At 36.3% G+C, this 20679-nt stretch overlaps 1 protein-coding gene across 1 annotated transcript in view; it reads right to left on the minus strand.

The window, feature by feature from the left end:
• LOC106867629 (uncharacterized) overlaps positions 1–20679 on the minus strand; it is a 252388-nt gene that overhangs the window by 7527 nt on the left and 224182 nt on the right. Inside the window, exons 146-154 of the mRNA XM_089340670.1 lie at positions 17540–17707; positions 14707–14956; positions 14532–14578; positions 11952–12027; positions 11633–11782; positions 5441–5490; positions 5125–5295; positions 3859–4011; positions 3025–3180 (exon numbers count right to left, since the gene is read on the minus strand). Of these exons, the coding sequence (XP_089196796.1) occupies positions 3025–3180; positions 3859–4011; positions 5125–5295; positions 5441–5490; positions 11633–11782; positions 11952–12027; positions 14532–14578; positions 14707–14956; positions 17540–17707 (1221 nt within the window). The remainder of the gene's footprint in view (positions 1–3024; positions 3181–3858; positions 4012–5124; positions 5296–5440; positions 5491–11632; positions 11783–11951; positions 12028–14531; positions 14579–14706; positions 14957–17539; positions 17708–20679) is intronic.

Below are 20679 nucleotides of genomic sequence, written 5' to 3' on the forward strand. Positions count from 1 at the left end.
AAGGGATAAGAAGATGAATAGAAGAAAGTTTGAAGAGAGAAGATCAGGAATGGTAGATGGGTAAAGGTTGCCAGAGTGAGAGGGGTAGCAGTTGATGTAGTGAATGAGGGACAAGAGTGAAGCATATATATATATATATATATATATATATATATATATATATATATATATATTGTAAGCATACAGTCAAAAAGAATTTTCTTTTTTTACAAGTTTCATGAGGAGATAAAGAGGAGAGAGAGATTATTCTGAGACTAGATACCTAACCTGAATGTCTGCAACAAACTGTAATCTGAAAAAAGAATGCAAGAGCCAAATAAGTGTAAAACCAGGTGACTAATTATGTCTACCACCCTAAACCAGGATCAATCCAATTCTTCCAAGGGGCTTGTACATAGTCTTATTTGACCAGATATTATTCCCAAGGCCTTGGACAACCCAAGGATATAGGAGGCAGTTGAATGTGAGAGGAAGAGATAGGAAAAGAGTGTAGTGAGAAACCTCATAAATTCTTTCCATTTCTTTTATTCTGTGATACTCTTTTGCTCTTGTAAATTTGATCTTTAATTTTTATTTCCATTTCATTCATATGCAACAGAATATTTTTGATAAGGTCTTTCTCGTTCTATCTACTTCTTTTTTTAATACTCATTTCTATAAGGAGAAACAATGTTTAACTTTTATTCAACTCAACTTAATGTTTACATACTTTTCTGCTATAGTCAATTACTTTCCTCCAACAGATTCTCCTTGTTTTGGAAACTAATTGACCCATCAGCTTTAAATGTTTATTTGGTGAGTTGGTAATTATGAATACTTATAAACACATATAGATTGTTGCCTTGTTCAAATACTCACAACTATTTGATGATCAATTATGTGAAACTTACGGAAACAGTTTCTCAAGACATTTTAACTTCAGTAAAATACTATTTTACTCTACCTTTGTTATTTGAGTACTATTTCTTCCACCTTGTTGCACTTGTGTGTGTCATCATCATCATCATCATCATCATCGTTCAACATCCGTTTTCCATGCTGGCATAAGTTGGACGGTTTGACTGAGGTCTGGAGAGCCAGTGGCTGCACCAGGCTCCAATCTGATCTGGCAATGTTTCTATAGCTGGATGCCCTTCCTAATGCCAACCACGCCAAGGGTGTAGTGGGGGCTTTTTACATACCACCATATACAGTGATGCTGATAAATGCAAAACGATTGATGCCAAACCTAGTCTACATTGCTGTGTGGTTGCACAGTGCACTTCCCAACCATATAGCTTCAAGTTTGGTCTTACTGCATACGATCATCTACTACAGTCTCAGACCAATGAGAGAAGGTTGGAAGATGGAAACTGTACAGAAGCATATTCTGTGTATGGAGGTGTATACATATATTTATATAAATGCGTGTGTGTGTGTGTGTGTGTTCATTTTTATGCATAGTTATAAAACAAAAACAATCCACTCATAATTGAAATATAACTTAATACATTTATATAGAGCATCACGTTTTTATGCAGAAAAGATTGACAATGACTTCAAAGATCCACAGGTTATTGGTATCATTAGAATATATATGTGACAGAATGTTTATGTGTGTGCTTGTGTGTGTGTGTATGGGGGTGGGTATGTTGGTATGTGTACAGAACTTTTCCATCCTACATGTCTTCATATTATCAGAGTTTGAATAAAAGCAGTGATGCTTATTAGCATCTAGAAACAATACATACTGCATCTTGAAATTTCAACAAGTAAAGGCCAATAATAAAAATACATCATTTTAAGAACAAGTAGGGACTGGTAACAAGAAGGGCATCCAGCCATAGAAAACTGCCTCAAAAAGATTTGTTTGACCCATGCCAGCATCAGAAAAGCAGAGGTATTAAACAACAACACTGACAATGATATATATCATCATCAAGTTCACTTCCATACTGGCATAGGTTAGATGGTTTGACTGGAACTGGTAAGCCAGAGAGCTGCACCAGGATCCAGTCTGATTTGGCATGGTTTCTACAGCTGGACACTCTTCCTAATGCCAACTACTCCAAGAGTGTAATGGGTGCTTTTTACACACCACAGACATGGGTGCCATTTACATGAAACTGGTAATGGCCACAACTACTATTTCACAGGTGCCAATTACATGACACTAGCCATGACTATGGTTTTACATGGCTTGACAAATCTTATCAAGCCCAGCATATCGCCAAAGTCTTGGTCACTTGTCATTGCTTCTGTGAGGATCATCATTTGAAGATCATGCTTTACCACCTCACCCCATGTCTTCCTGGGTCTACCTCTTCCACAGGTTCCCTCACCAGTTAGAGATCAGCACTTCTTTACACAGCTGTTCTCATTTATACGCATCACATAATCATACCAATGCAGTCGTCTCTCTTGCACTTCACATTTGATGCCTCTTATGCCCATCTATATATATATATATATATATATATATATATATATATATATATATATATATATATATATATATACAGGTAAAAACCTTCTGCAGTCACAAACTGAAGACAGTTGAAGGTGGTTATTAAAGAGTTGGATAGAATTCCTAGAGGTATTCATTCCAGTTTTCTGACCTGTAAGTTCAGACTGCACCAAGCTTAGCATTGCCATTCAGCATTTTTGTGATTGATAAATTAAGTACCAGAGTGGCAGATGAGCAGAATTAAAATGTTGGAAGAGATGCCTTGCAGTATCTGTTTCAACTTTTTGCATAATGAGTTCAAATTGTACTGAGGTGGCAATGGCCATGGCTAATCACTCAACCACCAGAGCACCCCATTCAACCCCGAGTTAGCCAGTATAGATACATAGGTGCACAACCAGCATAGATAAAATGACAACAGCATTGACACATAGGTGCAAAGAGTTTCACCCAGCAAAAGACTGACAACAACTGATAGAAGCCAATTGAAACATAGTATAGCTGACAAATAAAACGGGATTCATAGTGTGAACATTTCAATAACCACAGCCAATAACACAATAAATCAGTCTACTTACTGCATTTGTTTTCTAAGTTGCATTTAACAAAGTCATATTTGGTTTTGCACAGCGAATTAGTTGATTCAGTGCTATAGACAATAAACTGCCGAAATCGTGTTCCTAAATTGCAATCACCAGAGCAAGAACTCCAGTTAGACCATTGTCCACAAGCAGCTGCAAAAGAAAATATAATAGTCAGGTTCACTACAGTTTTATTTTTTAAGAGAAAATTCCAGGGGTTAAAAAAGGAGACATTGTTGTGTGTTAGCAGTGGAGAATTAGAAGCGAAATAAATGGCAAATGTGAGATGGGGCGAGTTTATTAGTTAGAAGAGGGAGATTCTGTACAGTTGGTATGAGAGTGATGGAAACATTCTTCAAAATACATTAGTGTAGAGGATAAATAATTACTTCTAATTTTAACTCAATGTCAAACTTGGGGATAGGGTTATTGATAGAAAACTATAAGATGTAAATTAGAAAATTACTATTTGTAAATCTCACGAGAGATATTCAGCAACAGTACTTTGGAGTAAAGATAATTTGCCAACATAACATGGCAACATGTTCAAACAATAAGGACACAGATCATGTCATATAGCCATCTGGAGACGATGTCTCCTGGGGCTAAATTGCAGCAACAATTGTCCTAACCCAAGACTGCCATGTTATGTTGGCAAATTATCTTTATAAGATGTAAGTCACAAGAATTATGAATGCATATTTAATATCTTAAACATAATCGTATACAAATGTATAAATTTGTTTCCCTTCTTATTTAATTTTAGTTCTTGTACCTATCACATGAGATAAATAAATATTGGAGAAAAATATAAAATTATCTTAATTATACCTTCACAGGGCTGTACTTCACAAGTTTTTCTCTCATTAATTGGGTCTACATCACAATTGTTTTTATCCATGCTCTGTCGCTGTCTTGTTTGAATACCAGGGCCACAACTCGCACTGCAACTCGACCAGAATGACCATGGTGTATATGTACAACCTTAAGGTAGGCAATAATAGTTAATGATGTTAATAGTTTTCAAATTAGAAATGATTATTAGATGAAACTTGAAAAAAAAAATTAATATAAATGTCACAATTCAGACATGCATAGAATTTACATTTTACTAATAACATCAGAATCATTATTCAGGAATTTCTAAAAACTTTAAACTTGAAATAAACAGATTAAAATGCTTTATAACACAACCAACTCATATTTATGAAATTTTACAAATCTTAACTTATTTGGCAATTTTAAAAGTTTCTTCAAACCAGTTTAGTTATTTTACATAGTTGTTAAGAGATGATGTATTGAATATTGTTTGCAAAAGTATCTTAACTAAAATTTCCAACTTAATTGGAGAGAAGAAGTAAAAAAGGAACCAGTAATAATTGTTAGAGAATAACAAAGAAAAGGAACGATAATTTTTAGAAATTAAGAAATGATCTCTCAAAGTTATGTGCTTGGGGAAAAGTCTGATCTTTGTTTACTGGCAAGAGACAACTATGATCATGTTTTGCTCTATAAGACCTCATCAGCTTACTTGATCAGTTGACAAAGAGACATTGTATGCTAGACCATTAAAAGAAAATCAAACATCAAACCAATTATGGTTACTAATGATAGAGTATAAAAACAAAATAAATCTAATTCAGAAAAAAAATGTGAGGGAATATTTAATATATATAAGTAAATTACAGGCACAGGAGTGGTTGTGTGATAAGAAGCTTGCTTCCCAACCACATGGCTCTATGTTCAGTCCCATTGCATGGCACCTTGGGCAAGTGTCTTCTACTATAGCCTCGGGCCGACTAAAGCCTTGGGAGTGGATTTGGTAGACGGAAACTGAAAGAATCCCATCATATATATGTGTGGCTGTGTTTGTCCCCCACCATCACTTGACAACCGATGTTCGTGTGTTTATGTTCCCATAACTTAGCAGTTCAGTAAAATTGACCGATAGAATAAGTACAAGGCTTACAAAGAATAAGTTCTGGGGTTGATTTGTTCAACTAAAGGCAGAGCTTCAGCATGGCCACAGTCAAATGACTGAAAACAAGTAAAAGAATAAAAAAAAACATAAGTAAATATATGAAACATTCTACTTACAAAATTCTTGTTCATTACAAGGCTTCACTTCAACTGCATCACCAGAGCATTTATCTCCTCCACAACGAGGCAGTGGATTTGAGCAAAATCTGGTTCTGGATCTTAATCCTCCAGGTTGACAAGAACGACTGCATTCTGTCCATTGTGTCCATTCAGTCCAGTTAGCATGGACTAAAACCATAGGAGATATTTTAAATCAGGATCTTTTTATATGTGACAATAATAATGTGATTAAAATTATCCAGAAAATTCATCTAATTCAGGTGGAAATTACTTTATCATTTTTAACTAAAGATTAAAAACAGTTTTAACTTACCAATAGCATTTGGTTGTGGACGACACATTTCTCTGTAATTCTCACAAATACTAGAATAAATAAATGGAAACTACATTGATTACAAAAGAAAATTAAGAGAGTAATTTAGCATTAATTAAAGCATATGCTAGATTTTCTTATTTAAAAACTTAATAATTTTTAAAATTACTAAATAGATAATCAGGTAATCCACAAGGGAGTCATACCCAACGATTGGTGTAGCAGCATCATAGTCAACTGCTACAAAGGTAAAAGTGATGCCTTAGACAGAAATAACGACAGAAGATAAATCTTCTTTATCCCCTCTGTGCCACTTATGCCCCCCTCCCCCTTTCCAGTTAGAAGGCCATCTCCTTCTCTCACTTTCACTGCCTCTCTCTCTCTCTCTCTCACACACACACACGCACTCACTCTCTCTTTCTCTCATACACACACACACTCTCTCTCTCTCTCTCTCTGACCGTCTCTCTCTTTCCCCCACCTCCCTCTACTTTCTTGTCCCATTGGGGTAGCCAAGTATCCTCTGAAGTAAGACATCTATTCCTGACCTTCCAACATACTCCAATCTCTTACCTGGTACATGCCCACCTCTCTCAGTTTCTTTCTCTCTCTATCTCTCTCTCTCTCTCTCTCTCTCTGAGTGGATGTTTGGCTTCATTCTTTTCCATGATTGCCAAAACCAAATATATTTTTTAAAGAATTTTTGTGCTTCAGATTGAAATTTTGTGGTTGAATAATAGATTTATATTTAGTTTCCACATTCAGTAAAATATGGATGGGAGTTAAATGATTGCTAGTACCATCAAGCTTTTGGCAATGAATTGCAGAACTGATTATCAAATAATTCAATGTAGTCTAGTCTATCAATAAGATACCAAGCTACAACAATTCACTTCACAGCTAATTTCCCCAGAAGCAAACAGAGATTAATGTCTTAAAGACACAAAGTAGTAACTACAGCATAGACTAAAAATATAGTATCTTTACAATACATCTTCATAAACTGAATTCTCTAAGAGAATATTAATTTACTTTTCTACTGATTTCATAGATGAGTAAATGAATATACAGAACAGTTAAATCAATCTGATATTTCCATTGCGACCAAGAAAGATTTGGAGAGAGGTGGATATGATCAAGTGTAAGACTAACTGCCATGTATTTAGCTACATCTTATATTGAGTTCAAACCCCCACTGACATCATTGTCATTGTCATTTAACATCCATTTTCCATGCTGGCATGGGTTGGACAGTTTGACTGAGGTCTGGAGAGCCAGCGGCTGCACCAGGCTCCAATCTGATCTGGCAATGCTTCTACAGCTGGATGCACTTTTTACATGCCACTGGCACAGGAGCTGGTCAGGCAGGCCTGGCATTGATCACATTTGGATAGTACTTTCTATGTGCCACTGGCACAGAAGCCAGTCAGGCGGAAGTGGCATCGACCACATTCAAATGGTGTTTTGTACGTGCCCCTGGCACAGGAGCCAGCCAGGGAACACTGGCATCAACCACGTTCAGATGATGCATTTCACGTACCACCAGAACGGAAGACAGTCAGGGAGTACTGGCATTGGCCACATTCGGACAGTACTTTTATGTACCACTGGCACCCGTGATATGATATACTTGATATGATATACTTGAAAAGACCTGGTGAGTCAAGTAAAACCAAAATTGCAGCTGTGGCCAGTGCCCGCTGACTGGCTCATGTTCCACTGGCATCGAGCACGTTTGGATGATGCATTTTACATGCCACCGGAACATGAGCCAGTCAGCGGGCACTGGCCACAGCTGCAATTTTGGTTTTACTTGACTCACCAGGTCTTTTCAAGTATATCATATCACCCGATGCCTCAAGGGTCCTCTTAAATGGGTCGGACATGCAACACTGGCATCAGCCACGGCTGCGATCTCACGTTAGTTGCTGGGTCTTCTCAATCACAGCATATCTCCAAAAGTCTCAGTCTCCTATTCATGAGTTCTTAACGGTTAATTAAACTAATAACAGTAATGTAATTACATTAATTAGATTGCTTATAGCCAATTCCTACAACAAAATTGGAGTAGAACCGAAGTATTAAAAAATTAGGTGCAAATTATTCTCAGTTAAATAAATACAATGTGAACCAAATTTAAAGTTAGGAAACATTGTCACCATATCAAGCCACAAGTACTTTCTAAAGCTCTTTTTTTTTTACCAAAATAGAAAAAGAAGGGGCCTACAAATTAAAAATATGTCAGTTGACAGAAAGTTTAAAGGAATGAATACTATAGCCCAGGGTAAAACAAGATGATAGTGGGGAGTTCCATAGAGTAGCAGTTTGAGGAATAAAAGCACTTATTACTAACAGGACGCTCAACAAAGAAACAATGTGTTTGGGAAGAGAAATGAGTGATATATATTTCTTTATTACACATAAGGGGCTAAACATAGAGGAGACAAACATGGACAGACAAAGGGATTAAGTCGATTACATTGACCCCAGTGCGTAACTGGTACTTTATTTATCAACCCCGTAAGGATGAAAGGCAAAGTCGACCTTGGCAGAATTTGAACTCAGAACGTAACAGCAGACGAAATATTGCTAAGCATTTCACCCGGCACACTAACGTTTCTGCCAACTCGCCGCTCAAAGGCGGAGAGCTGGCAGAAATGAGTGATGTATTTAAAGGTCTTAACAGAGGATACTAAACCAGAAAATTCATCAGAGCAGTGACCCCCATGGAAATACTTCTAAAAAAGACACAGCAAAGATACATTTCAATAATGAACCAAAGATTCCAACCTCGTAGAAAGAAGAAGACCTATCATGTTAACTTCATTTGGAATTTGATGAAGCAAGTTAGGACGCCCAGAAGAGTTCCCAAAAGGACAGCAAAATTCAATGCAAAGCCAATTGGTGGATTTATAGAGATATAAGATATTTTCAGAGATAAGAAATCTGCAAGCTGGAAGAAAGTTCTCCCCTTCTTGGCAGTCAACATCTCGAAAGACTGAACATACTTGTTCTAAGAGAGATCTTTTGGTCAAAGTCAAACCAAGATGTTGGATACTGTAGCTTTCTAGAATATCATCCCTTCCTATAATGATTACCAAAAGCTTTGTCTTGCCAGCATTAAAAGTTACCAGCCAGTTGCTAACCAATTCCACGACCATGCAAACATTCACCTTAAGAAAGAAAGCTTGGTCAAGGCAGTTAGTTTTAACCGGCTGCTGGCCATCTAGGACCACCTTGATTAGTCAATTTGAAAGAAATGACTTTATGTTAAGAACAGGCCCAGACAGATGACGGCTTCTGAGCTTAGAGATTAGACCAGGATGCCACACTCTCAACCGCCTTTGAAATATCAAAAGAGATAGCCCTAACTTCAACAGAAGAGCTAAGTGAATGATAGAAATGTTTAGCTATGACAGTAAGAACATTAGCAGTAGACCCAGATGCATGAAAACTATATTGAAAATCAGGGAAAAGATCGAAAGAGTCAAAGTGTTTGAACAAAGTCACCTTAACAATAGACCTTAACAAAAGACATTGATAACCACAGGAAGAAGACTTCATCATCATCATCGTTGTTTAACGTCCGCTTTCCATGCTAGTATGGGTTGGACGATTTGACTGAGGACTGGTGCAACCAGATGGCTACACCAGGCTCCAATCTGATTTGGCAGAGTTTCTCCGGCTGGATGCCCTTCCTAACGCCAACCACTCCGAGAGTGTAGTGGGTGCTTTTACGTGCCACTGGCACGAAGGCCAGTCAGGCGGTACTGGCAACAACCACGCTCAAAATGGTGTATTTTATGTGCCACCTGCGCAGGAGCCAGTTCAGCAGCACTGGCAACGATCTCGCTCGAATCTCCTTACACGTGCCATCTGGCACAAGTGCCAGGAAGGCGATGACGGGCACAGGTGCCATGACGGTTTCGCTTTCGCTTGCCCCAATAGGTCTTCACAAGCCAAGTATCATTTCCAATGAAGGAGACAACGTTGGCATGGGTGCCAGTCATCGAATTTAATTCGATTTCCATTTCACTTGCCTGAACAGGTCTTCGCAAGCGGAGTTTAGTGTCCAATGAAGGAAGGTATGTATAAGTGGGCTGGCTGAGGCCTTCAATTTAGGTCTCATTTGGCTTGCCGGGTCTTCTCACGCACAGCATATTTCCAAAGGTCTCGTTCAGAAGTCATCGCCTCAGTGAGGCATAATGTTCAAAGGTCGTGCCTCACCACCTCATTCCAGGTCTTCCTGGGCCTACCTCTTCCACAGGTTCCCTCAACTGCTAGACTTATAGGATGATAATTGTGCAAGTCTGATATTTCCCGACCAGACAAAAGTTGTTCAACAATCCCAAAAGAAGTGGGGATAGTTCAGGGTTACATCACTGGAAAACAAGTGGTATGACACCAGGACTAGAAACCCTGGTTGGATCCGGTTTCACAATCATAGCTGCAACCCTTTTCACTGTTACATGAAAGAGTCCTCACTCAGGCAGCAGATGATCTGTGTCATCTACAATAGAATTAGCAGACAGCTACCAAGCAAACAGCTCAGCTCTGTCCTTCAAAGTCAAAAGAACTTCTGGCCTATGATAAAGAGAAGGAGCAGACGATCTACCCTTGTTGAGAACATTGTTGTAAATTCCCTAGAAGTCCTGAGATTCAAGTTTTTGTGAAGCAAGATGGTCATTAGTGTACTGGATGTACACAAACTTTGCAACATTCATGACTCTCCTGTACTCATTGTGAGCAGTTCAAGAATTCTGCTTGCTCTCATTAATCTTCTCCCACTGATGAACAGGGAAGAAATTATTCTTGTGAAGAAGAGCTGCTAAACATGCAGAAGGGAACCAAGAAGAGCAAAGCCTCATCTGCAATTTGCAAGACGGAATGATAAACAAAATGCCAGCTTGAATCTACAGAGCAAACCCAAACGCACACTCCTTGAGTTCAAACAACTCATTCCACGGAGGACCTTGGAGGAAATCTCTGAAGCTGTCAAGTAACACCATTCAGAGCTGGACAACGTTCTGTAAAAAGGGGGAACATCAACTAACTTCTTGCTAAGAGCAATATCCAGCCATACAATGCCATAATCGGAATTACCAAGTGGAGACAAGGAGGAAGTCTTACAGATAGCAGGATTGGAGGACAGAAAAAATCAGTAAAGTTGGAGTTAGACCATCACAATCAGGAAAGCAAATGAGGTCAACTGTTTAAGTGAGTCTCTGAGAAACAGGAAAATTGAAGACGTTGATACCAGCAGCATCAGTACCTGGAGAATGTTTAAGCGATGCTGAATAATCAAATTAAAATCACCAAATACAAATACAATGAATGAAGGGTGGAGAGAAAGAACAGTGTCAAAACTTGTTGAGAAGATTTATAATAGAGCAGTTCTGAGACAAATGAAAGTGATAAAGAAAATGCAAATATGAATTTGAATGGAAAAAGGAGTGTCAGGAGTGACAACCTGCCAGTCTTTCATACATGGGTAGGAGAGACTGGCAGGTTGTCACAAATGTAAACTGTGAGACTATGCTTAGAGGTAAAAGAATTTGTAGGGTTGGAAAATGACTGTAAATGCTGAATTCACTCTCCAAAATTGAAGTTTGGTAGTGAATCATCATCACATGTCATCTGGTCACAAACACATCATATAGCGACAATAGAATGCTGTATCACCAACAATAATGTGATTTCTCTAAGACATCACCCAATAATTTATCAAGTCCATTTACACATTTCTCAATGCATATTGCTGTTATGACTTCTCTCCCTCATGTTATGCCTCCATCGTTGATGGGTAGATTTCCCAGTACAAAAGAATAAGAGAATAGTTTCAACCAAACAAAAAGCATCAATTAACCTTTACAAACTTAATGCTTATACCTCAATTAACACTTTCATTAAAATAATATTCAAAATATATATATAAAGATTAACCTTTTAGCATTCAGATTATTGTCAACTGTAACATTTATTCATATTGGTTTGAATTAATTATGCATTATCTCATAGATTTGCGATTTCAGTGATGTGACTGATTTATTTTTGGGGAGGACATTGTAGGACAAGTGTGAAATGACAGATCTGATTGGTTTGAACATAAAACAGGAAGAATATTTGAGCCAGATATGACCAGTTTAAATGTTAAAGAGTTAAACAATTTACATGAATTTTCAATTTTCTTACCAAATCTCGCAGGCAGATTCCCGGATGATGTCATCATTATTATAGCCAAGATCATTTACTATGCAATCAAACGGACAATTTCCCAAGGTACATGTTTCATTTTGAATTAAATATTCACTACTGCATCTATTTCCTGAAGTTAACAATTTTCTGAAATTGGAAAAGAATACAATCCATATTTCTTGTATTTCAAAGCATCATTCTAAAATGTATTTATCTCTAAATAATGTCCAGACTTAATTTCACACTCAGGTAAGATTAATTATTTAGTGCTCCTCAAGTTAATCTAAAATTAAAATTAGTCAAACTTGAACCTCACCTGTATCGATGCTTCACACCTACTCCACATGTCTGACTGCAGGATCCCCAGCTTGTCCATTCAGCATATTTACAACCTAATAACATATATATACATAAATAATTAATATATTAGACTAATAGGTATACGTCTATTAGTGTGTTTAAATGTTGAGTAGAGCACCAGCACAGTTTAGGCCAGGGGTTTTCAAACTTTTTGACTTGCGAACCCCTTTATATTTCAGGCTTTACCTTATGAACGCTTATGAAATTTATACATAAATATTTGCTTAAAATAACATATATTTTTACATTTATTTATTTAACAGTATTTAACAAATAGGTTTATGGTCAATTAAAAGATTTCGATTAAAAAACATATATAAAATCAAATTGCCCATAAAAAGTATTTGCTGTCCACGGACCCCCTGTCTTGTCCTTGCGGACCCCCTGTGGCCCGCGGACCACAGTTTGAAAACCCCTGGTTTAGGCTACCTCCTGTCTTCCACAGTCATGGTACACTTCTGTTGGATCTACTTCAGGAACTCTGCAGTGACAGTTAGGGTAATTTTATTAATTAAGTCACAAGAAGATGGATTTGGTATTAAACTTTAATATATCTGTGTGTTTGTGTGTGTGTGTGTGTGTGTGTGTGTGTGTGTGTGTGTGTGTAGCTGTCTGTCTGTCTGTCACTATGTATATGTATATACACAAAACTGTTTAAGTTTTTATTTTCCTGTTTTTCCTATTTTTTCTTCTTTTCATCTTCTACTTTCTTTTTCCTCTAGGCAGTTATGAAAGCGAAGACTGATTAGGTCATTTTATCTAAATAGGAATGCTAGATTTCCACATTCATATCTGAATGTTTTTGCGTTTCTGCAGTCTTGTTTGCATTTTATTCATTCCCTAACTAGATGGGCATATAACAACATGGCAGCTGACACTCAAGATCTTTAATGAGATATAACTTTATTGATGTACCTGATGAGAATCCAGACTGCAAAATCAATGCAACACAACACGTTGAACAGAGTCCCATACATAAACGACAATAGCAGGACAGGTTGAAACGAACATTGTACAGAATAAAGATTAATATCAAATCCATCTTCACGTTACTTAATTAATAAAATATATATATGTGTGTATATGTATATCATCATCATCACCATCCTTTAATATCCACTTTCCATGCTGACATGGGTTGGATGGTTTGACTAAGGACTGGCAAGCCAGGAGGCTGAACCGGGCTCCAATCTGATTTGGCAAGGTTTCTACAGCTGGATGCCCAACCACTCCTAGAATGTAGTGGGTGCTTTGTACATGACACCAGTATGGGAGCCAGTCAGGTAGCACTGGCATTGGCCATGCTTGAATGGAGCTTTTTACGTGCCAGTCAGGTGGTACTGACATTGGCCACACTCGAATGGTGTTTTTTACATGCCACCAGCACAATATATATTAATATAATATATGTATATAAATACACTCATGTATTTATATACATATACAATCACAAAAACATTCCCAGACCAGGTGGCACATTGTATTCTTGAGCAAAACACTTCATTTCATTGTTCCTGTCTGCTCAGCTGTAAATGGGTAACACTGATGAAATAGCCTTCTGATCCAGCAAAGTGGCATCGTTCAAAAGCTAAAGGTGAAGTGCCTTATAACCAATGATGTATAACAACACCCAACATGATATAATATATGCATGAAAATATACACCAGTGTGTGTGTTAATTTTTTTTTTTTCACTTCTGTTAAAAACAGAGATATGAAATATTTTCAAAGTAGTTTCTAAATCTGTGAGAATAATATAATTCTTTCAAACAATATATAAAACCCAATTTATATTTAAAACTGTTTGCCATTTCACCTGAAATTTAGAATAAAGTTTCAACAAAGCAGTTTCAATAGTTTCATTAACCTTTTTGATACCAACAAACCTTACTTGCAATTCATGTTCCTAACAATAGCTTAATGATAACTAAGTTATTTTACTAAATTCTTTGTTATATTTAAAATTGATTGAATTGAAAGAAACACAAAAGCATCTCAATAGAAATATGGTAACAAAGGGGTTAAACCAAGAAGTGTTATTCAATAGACAGGTCTTTCAGAAACTTGAGCAAATGCAATTAAAGAAGGCAGTGGGGACCCTTATAAAAGAAAACATCAAGAACCACTGCTTTTGCCTATTTTCTCATAAACAATGCTTAAAAAGATACCAGTCTCTTATTATTTATCTGATAAATACCATTGACAGTTAAGAGAGTATTTAGGAGAACATGAGCATTACCAAGCACACAATTTTTTTTTTTACAAACTACTTTTAAGTGTCAAAATGCACAGAAATATTTTCAATTGACTTCTCTGTCAAAAGTCTATTCCCAATTGACTTCTCACCAACAGGTTAGAATCAAATCTTAAACCCGAAAATAATCAGCATGCAAAAAAACACAGATACACCAACACAAATGCGAACTTCTTTTAATTCTCCACTTCTCAAATAAAAATTGTAAATGAATATTAAAAATTTAGCATATATTTATTCATGCAAATACAAACAAAACAAAACAATAATCATTTTACTTACAGTTCTTCGTTATGTTGAGGCATTCAATGGTACCATTAGAACAAAAGCTAAAACATTAAATACAAAATTTAAAGTTAGTAATATCAATTGGAGCATTAATTTCAAACTATTTTAACAAAAATTCAAACAAAAATTAATAAATTAGTAAATAGAAAAAATGTGTCCAAATTCCTACCATTTCTGACAAGAGAATTGAGACTTTGCTTCAAAGTTTTCCAGAATTGATGTTCCATCTTTGTCATGACAGAAACACTTGCTAATCTCAACACAGTGACCATTTTCTTCAAGGAATCCAGAAGGACATCTACATCCAGGTATACAAGTGTCAGACTGCTGGCATATATTTTCCCCAATTTTGTGCTCCATGCATGTCATTGGACAAGCATTTGCACAATCAGACCAAACTTTTCCATCTTTACAAGTTTCTAAAATTTAAAAAAAAAAAAAATATATATATATATATATATATATATATATGAATATACTGAAAAGAATCAATCTTAAAATTTTTATTGAACTCTACATACAATAAAAAACCAAGACAAAGAATTTAAATATGTATGCTTGCCCTTTCTGTCGCCAACCCTCACGTTTCCAAGCGAGGTAATAAACATTCAGTCTATCAAACAACAAATAGAACTGGAAGCAAACAACTTTTTATTTACAAACATCATACAACATATCAAAACAAATGGAGAAGCTTGGGTATCTTTCACAGAGTACTGCAATCAAACAATACTGTCAGGATGCCATTGCTTGCAAATACATGGCAAATACATCGGAATACAAACTTATTCCAGAACACATACACATTCACACAAAGGGGCTTCTTTCATTCATTTACTCATTTATACATACATGTATATATGTTTGAGAATTTAAGAGAAAACTGAGTAAATTTACAATTAACATTAATTATTATTGATTACTCCTTTACTTTAAAACTATTACAGTTTATAAATTTCAAAATAAGAAATGTGGGATGGAGAGTTGGTGAAGAAGTCACAGGATGTGTGACAAAAGATTCAAGACAAAAGACACAAAGAATAATAATAAAGCTGAAGTTAAGAACGAATATAAAGTGTGTGTGTTTATTTGGCAAAAAAAAAAATGACCGTCCCAAAATATAACTATTTGTTTCAACAGACGATTCCACATTAGGAATTTTGCAAAATAAATATATAAATATGATATTGTCTTTGTTTCTTTAAAATTATTGTATTTTATTCACTTAATTCATTAAATAAGACCTATTATTTTACATCATTATGAAACCATCATGGAGTCACTTCATCTGCAAGAAACCACAGCATTATTTCCCTTTGATGACAATCTCTTCTAAACAGTAACAATGAACAAACAACAAAAATACCTTAACATGATGCAAATACAAAAACCAAGAACACGTTTTTAAAATACTAACAGCACATTTTTAAATCGTTATTAACAAAAATTAACATGGTTCAATACAAACATGAATAACATTAACAACAGCAACACAAAATGTACTTCTTAATTACATAGAAAATAACACCTTTGAAAACGGTGGTTATAATGCTATTCACCATAAGTTCTAGCATGCACTGGATTTCAGTAAGAATTGTCTCAAGCCCAATTGGAGAACAACGGTCCCAGGCAGTTTGGACAGGGACAGCTCCCTAGTTAAGGATATAAATAGTCCAAATATACTTTAAATTTTCCTCTGAAGCCAGAAAAATATGGGATCAGATAGATCAAATAACTGTCTTATGCCTAATATGTGTTATAAGGTTAAACATATGAATGTCAAGCTTAGCAATTATCATTCACAGCACCTCCTATGATCCTAATAGAAAATGTAATTCTTATTCTAGCCATACCATTCACTGCAACAGCAATAGTAGGATGCATACATTACATAAGTGTGACATTTTTAAGGTTTAACTTCCTGTTTTTATAATAGTCATATCAAGGTGACCATATCAAGGTAATCAAGCTCAATGCAATTTCTGTAGTAAAGAATCTAGTGAGATTTTTAAAGGGAAATTTCCAGTTTTCTGAACCACCAGAAGGAAGTTACCACCTCTTGCAGACATTGCATTTTCAATTTCTTTTCTTTTCTTTTCTTTAACCTTAGATCTATATGTTCTACCTGCGTTATGCATTTTTACTTATTTTTTACTCACCTACTTTAGCAAGGCCTTCTAATTCTTAGACTCTACCCAAAGCATAGTCCATTATTGCACCTTATAACAGTTATAATGGATTATGCTATGATTTAGTTAAACATTTGTGACCATTCTGTTCACAAATATGATTCATAAAGTATACAAAATAATACATAAAAGTATAAAATATCACTTTAAACATTTTAAAATGTAATTCCTGTCTTGGAACATCATATATATATATATATATATATATATATATACCATTTGAATTTTATACAGCAAGAAAAACAAGATAGCCAAATAACTGAGGTTGACTTTATTTTCATCCACAATGGATCAATAAATAAAATGCCAATCAAGTAAGTTATTTTAAAGTTGTTGGACTATTGATTCTATATAACTCTCAGATCTTATTGCTATCATAGTGTTGTGTCTCTGAATAAATCTGCTGTAATTATGTTTGCACCAGCTTCCCTGACTGAGAGTATCTCTCCTACTACACAAATGAGTGGTTATAAGTAACAAGGATATTCCCTATAAAAAGTACTGTCCCAACAAATTAATCAACCCACAACCCGTTAGCATTTAAAGCAGCCATATCCAGCCAAAATATTCTACCCATTCTATGTTCCAATGGGCTAAATCCAGTTTCTCACATCTGCCCTAATATCATTCTGAAAATAAACAATCACATCATTGAAATCTCAAAGCTACAAGATAATGTGAATAGAAAAGCATTACATTTAACAGGAAACCTGAATGGTAAAGGTTTAAAATCATAATTAATAGAAATTATTAATGAAATTTCAAAATAAAATTGAAATTTGATTACAAACTTCATAAAACAAGGAACATTACCATTGCCTTCACACATAGCTGTCACACATGCTTGGAGTTGAACTGCTTCCCCAATACAGTCTTCATTTAACAAACCATAATTGCAAATTCTTTGCCGTTTTTGAGAACCAACACCACAAGTGGCAGAGCACTCACTCCACGAATTCCAAGTAGACCAAGATGGTTTACCTAATTAAAGATATATAGGTATATATATATTACAAGAAATAACTATCGTAATAACAAAATTTACAAAAAAAAGAAAATTGGACAATATTTATTAGGATCAAAGCTGAAACTAATTTTAAACCTTCACTGAAATAATCCTTTCTACTAAAGGCACAAGGCCTGAATTTTGTGGGGAGGGGGTAAGTCAATTACATCGACCCCATTACTCAACTAGTACTTAATTTATCAACCCCGAAAGGATGAAAGGCAAACTCAGCCTCGGCAGAATTTGAATTCAGAAAGTAGCGACAGGCGAAATACCACTAAACATTTTGCCCAGTGTCCTAATGATTCTGCCAGCTCACCACCATTTTTAAAATAGGATTCAAATTTTGCTACAAGGGCAGCCATTTTGGAGGCAGGGATTAGTTGATTACATCAACCCCAGTGTTTCACTGGTACTTAATTTATCAACCCCGAAAGGATGAAAAGCAAAGTCGACCATGGCGGAATTTGAACTCCGAACATAATAATGATGGGCAAAAAACACTACTAAGCATTTAACAATTCAGCCAGCTCGCCACTGACCGTCAATGAAATAATGATTTGATGAAGTAGGTCTTCCAGTTGCAACTGTGTCTAGCTAAAGATACATTTTTTGTAATGGTTTATTATATTGGCATAAGGTTACAGTCTTTTTATACGGAGAAGGAGAGTATAGGTAACTGGATCAACCCAAGCAGTATATGGAATTTTAACTTTCTTGTAAGAGAAGACAAAGCAATACTAAAGTGAATTGAAATCAATGTAAGATGGTGGAAAGTAGAATCATCAGAACACTGGTCAGAATGCCTCAATAATCATTCTGGTTCTCTATACTATGAGTTCAAATCTCACTGATATCAACTTTTCTATAATACCCTCGATATAAATAAATAAAGCACCAGTCAAGAACAGGGCTTGTTTCTTCTCTCCCAAACTTTTACACACACACAGAATTGGCTACAGTGAAGGGACTAAAAAAGGCAGCCTTCATATGAGAGCTCATTAATCCTTTCATCACTATTCCATAGACTTAAGGCACAAAAAGGACCCTTAATGCAGAAAGACAACTAAATACAGCTTGGTATTTTTCCTAACCCACTGTTTTTCACACTTCTACAAACCTACTGCCCTTTCATTGATTAAATAACATGTATCACCATACAGAAGTCAGTTAGGATTAAATAATGGTTTTATTTTAAATTTTACTCCAAGAAGAGAGTTTTCATTCATAACTTTTACAGGTCCCAACAGAAAGACAAATTGCAGTGTTTTCAATGTTGTAGTTACCAGTTACTGAAATGATTTTTGAGTATTCATAAAACCTATTTAAAACTCTTTTTACATGATGTATGCTAATCTTATGTGAACCAGACCCTAAATATACTATAACTCTTAACTCTTTTACTTGTTTCAGTCGTCTGACTGCGGCCATGCTGGAGCACCGCCTTTAGTCAAACAAACTGACCCCAAGACTTATTTTTTGTAAGCCTAGTACTTATTCTATGGGTCTCTTTTTACCAAACAGCTAAGTTACGGGGACGTAAACACACCAGCATTGGTTGTCAAGTGATGTTGGGGGGACAAACACAGACACACAAACATATACACACACAAACATCATCATCATCATCATCATCATCGTCGTCGTTTAATGTCCGCTTTCCATGCTAGCATGGGTTGGACGATTTGACTGAGGACTGGTGAAACCGGATGGCTACACCACGCTCCAATCTGATTTGGCAGAGTTTCTACAGCTGGATGCCCTTCCTAACGCCAACCACTCAGAGAGTGTAGTGGGTGCTTTTACGTGCCACAGGCACGATATATATACATACATATATATATATATACATACATAAAAAAAATTGTAGTGAAAAAGACTGATAGAACGGTTGGTCTATTACTGGTATTTAGTCACCATTTTTGGGAAAGTTATGTGAACTTTTCAAGTTGGGCTGTACAGATCAGAAGGACTGTATGGACGAATCAACGTCAGGGGTCACCAATTGTATGGGACGACCGACGTCGGGGTCACCAATTGTAAGGGACGACTGTGTGAACATGCTCGCATTGGCTGTACAGATCAGAAGAGCTGTATGAACGAATCAACGTCGGGGGTCACCAGTTGTAAGGGACGACCGACGTCGGGGGCACCAATTGTAAGGGACAACCGTGTGAACTCATAAAAGGAGAAATGGTGACGAATGAAAAAAAACGGAGGACTCCTTTTATTTGAACGTGTCACACGGTCGAACATACAAATATATATTGATGGATGATATACATGATATGTTATGCGACGATAACATAGATGACCAGTATTGAAAGACCACAACCGTATTAGATGAATAACAGATATATTTATTGTAGCGTTAAAGATGTATGTCTGTGTGAGAGTGTGAATGCGACATATAAGAACATAATCAAAGACAGGCCGTCATACAAAGAAAAGTGTGTATGTGAGTGATACATGTGTGAGTTATTACAGCAGATAGAAAGAGTCAGTAAATGACACGTGAGCAATTATACCAGATCGTTAGTACACTATAGGAAAAGTTCTGTATGTGAAAGTGAGGAGAGGCTGAGTGTGGCAGTGCTGATCACTAGTTGTGATGTCGTGGCATCGATGCCGGGCCGAGATTCTTGTTATACAGATGTTCGTCGCTGGCTGAGAATTTCTTGTCTGTTTATTTACCGTGGTGAAGCTGAGTCACCTAACAGAATCGAAGAGAGAGATGTGCCGCGGAGGTTTGGTTTGGTGTACATAGTAAATCGTGTTGACGCTGGTAGCGTAGAGGCTGCTTGGTAGGTGCTGGTTAGTAGTCGTAGACTTTTGTTGCTGATATGGCGACGGCGGAGGTCATCGTGGCTGGACGAAGCTGCTGAAGTGGTCGCTGGCTGCTGCTGCTGTCGTGTGGTACACGGAACAGTTCTCAAAGAGAAACTGG

This window comes from Octopus bimaculoides, chromosome 2 (assembly GCF_046866305.1).
Source record: "Octopus bimaculoides isolate indiv1 chromosome 2, ASM4686630v1, whole genome shotgun sequence".
NCBI classification, from domain to species: Eukaryota; Metazoa; Mollusca; class Cephalopoda; order Octopoda; family Octopodidae; genus Octopus; species Octopus bimaculoides.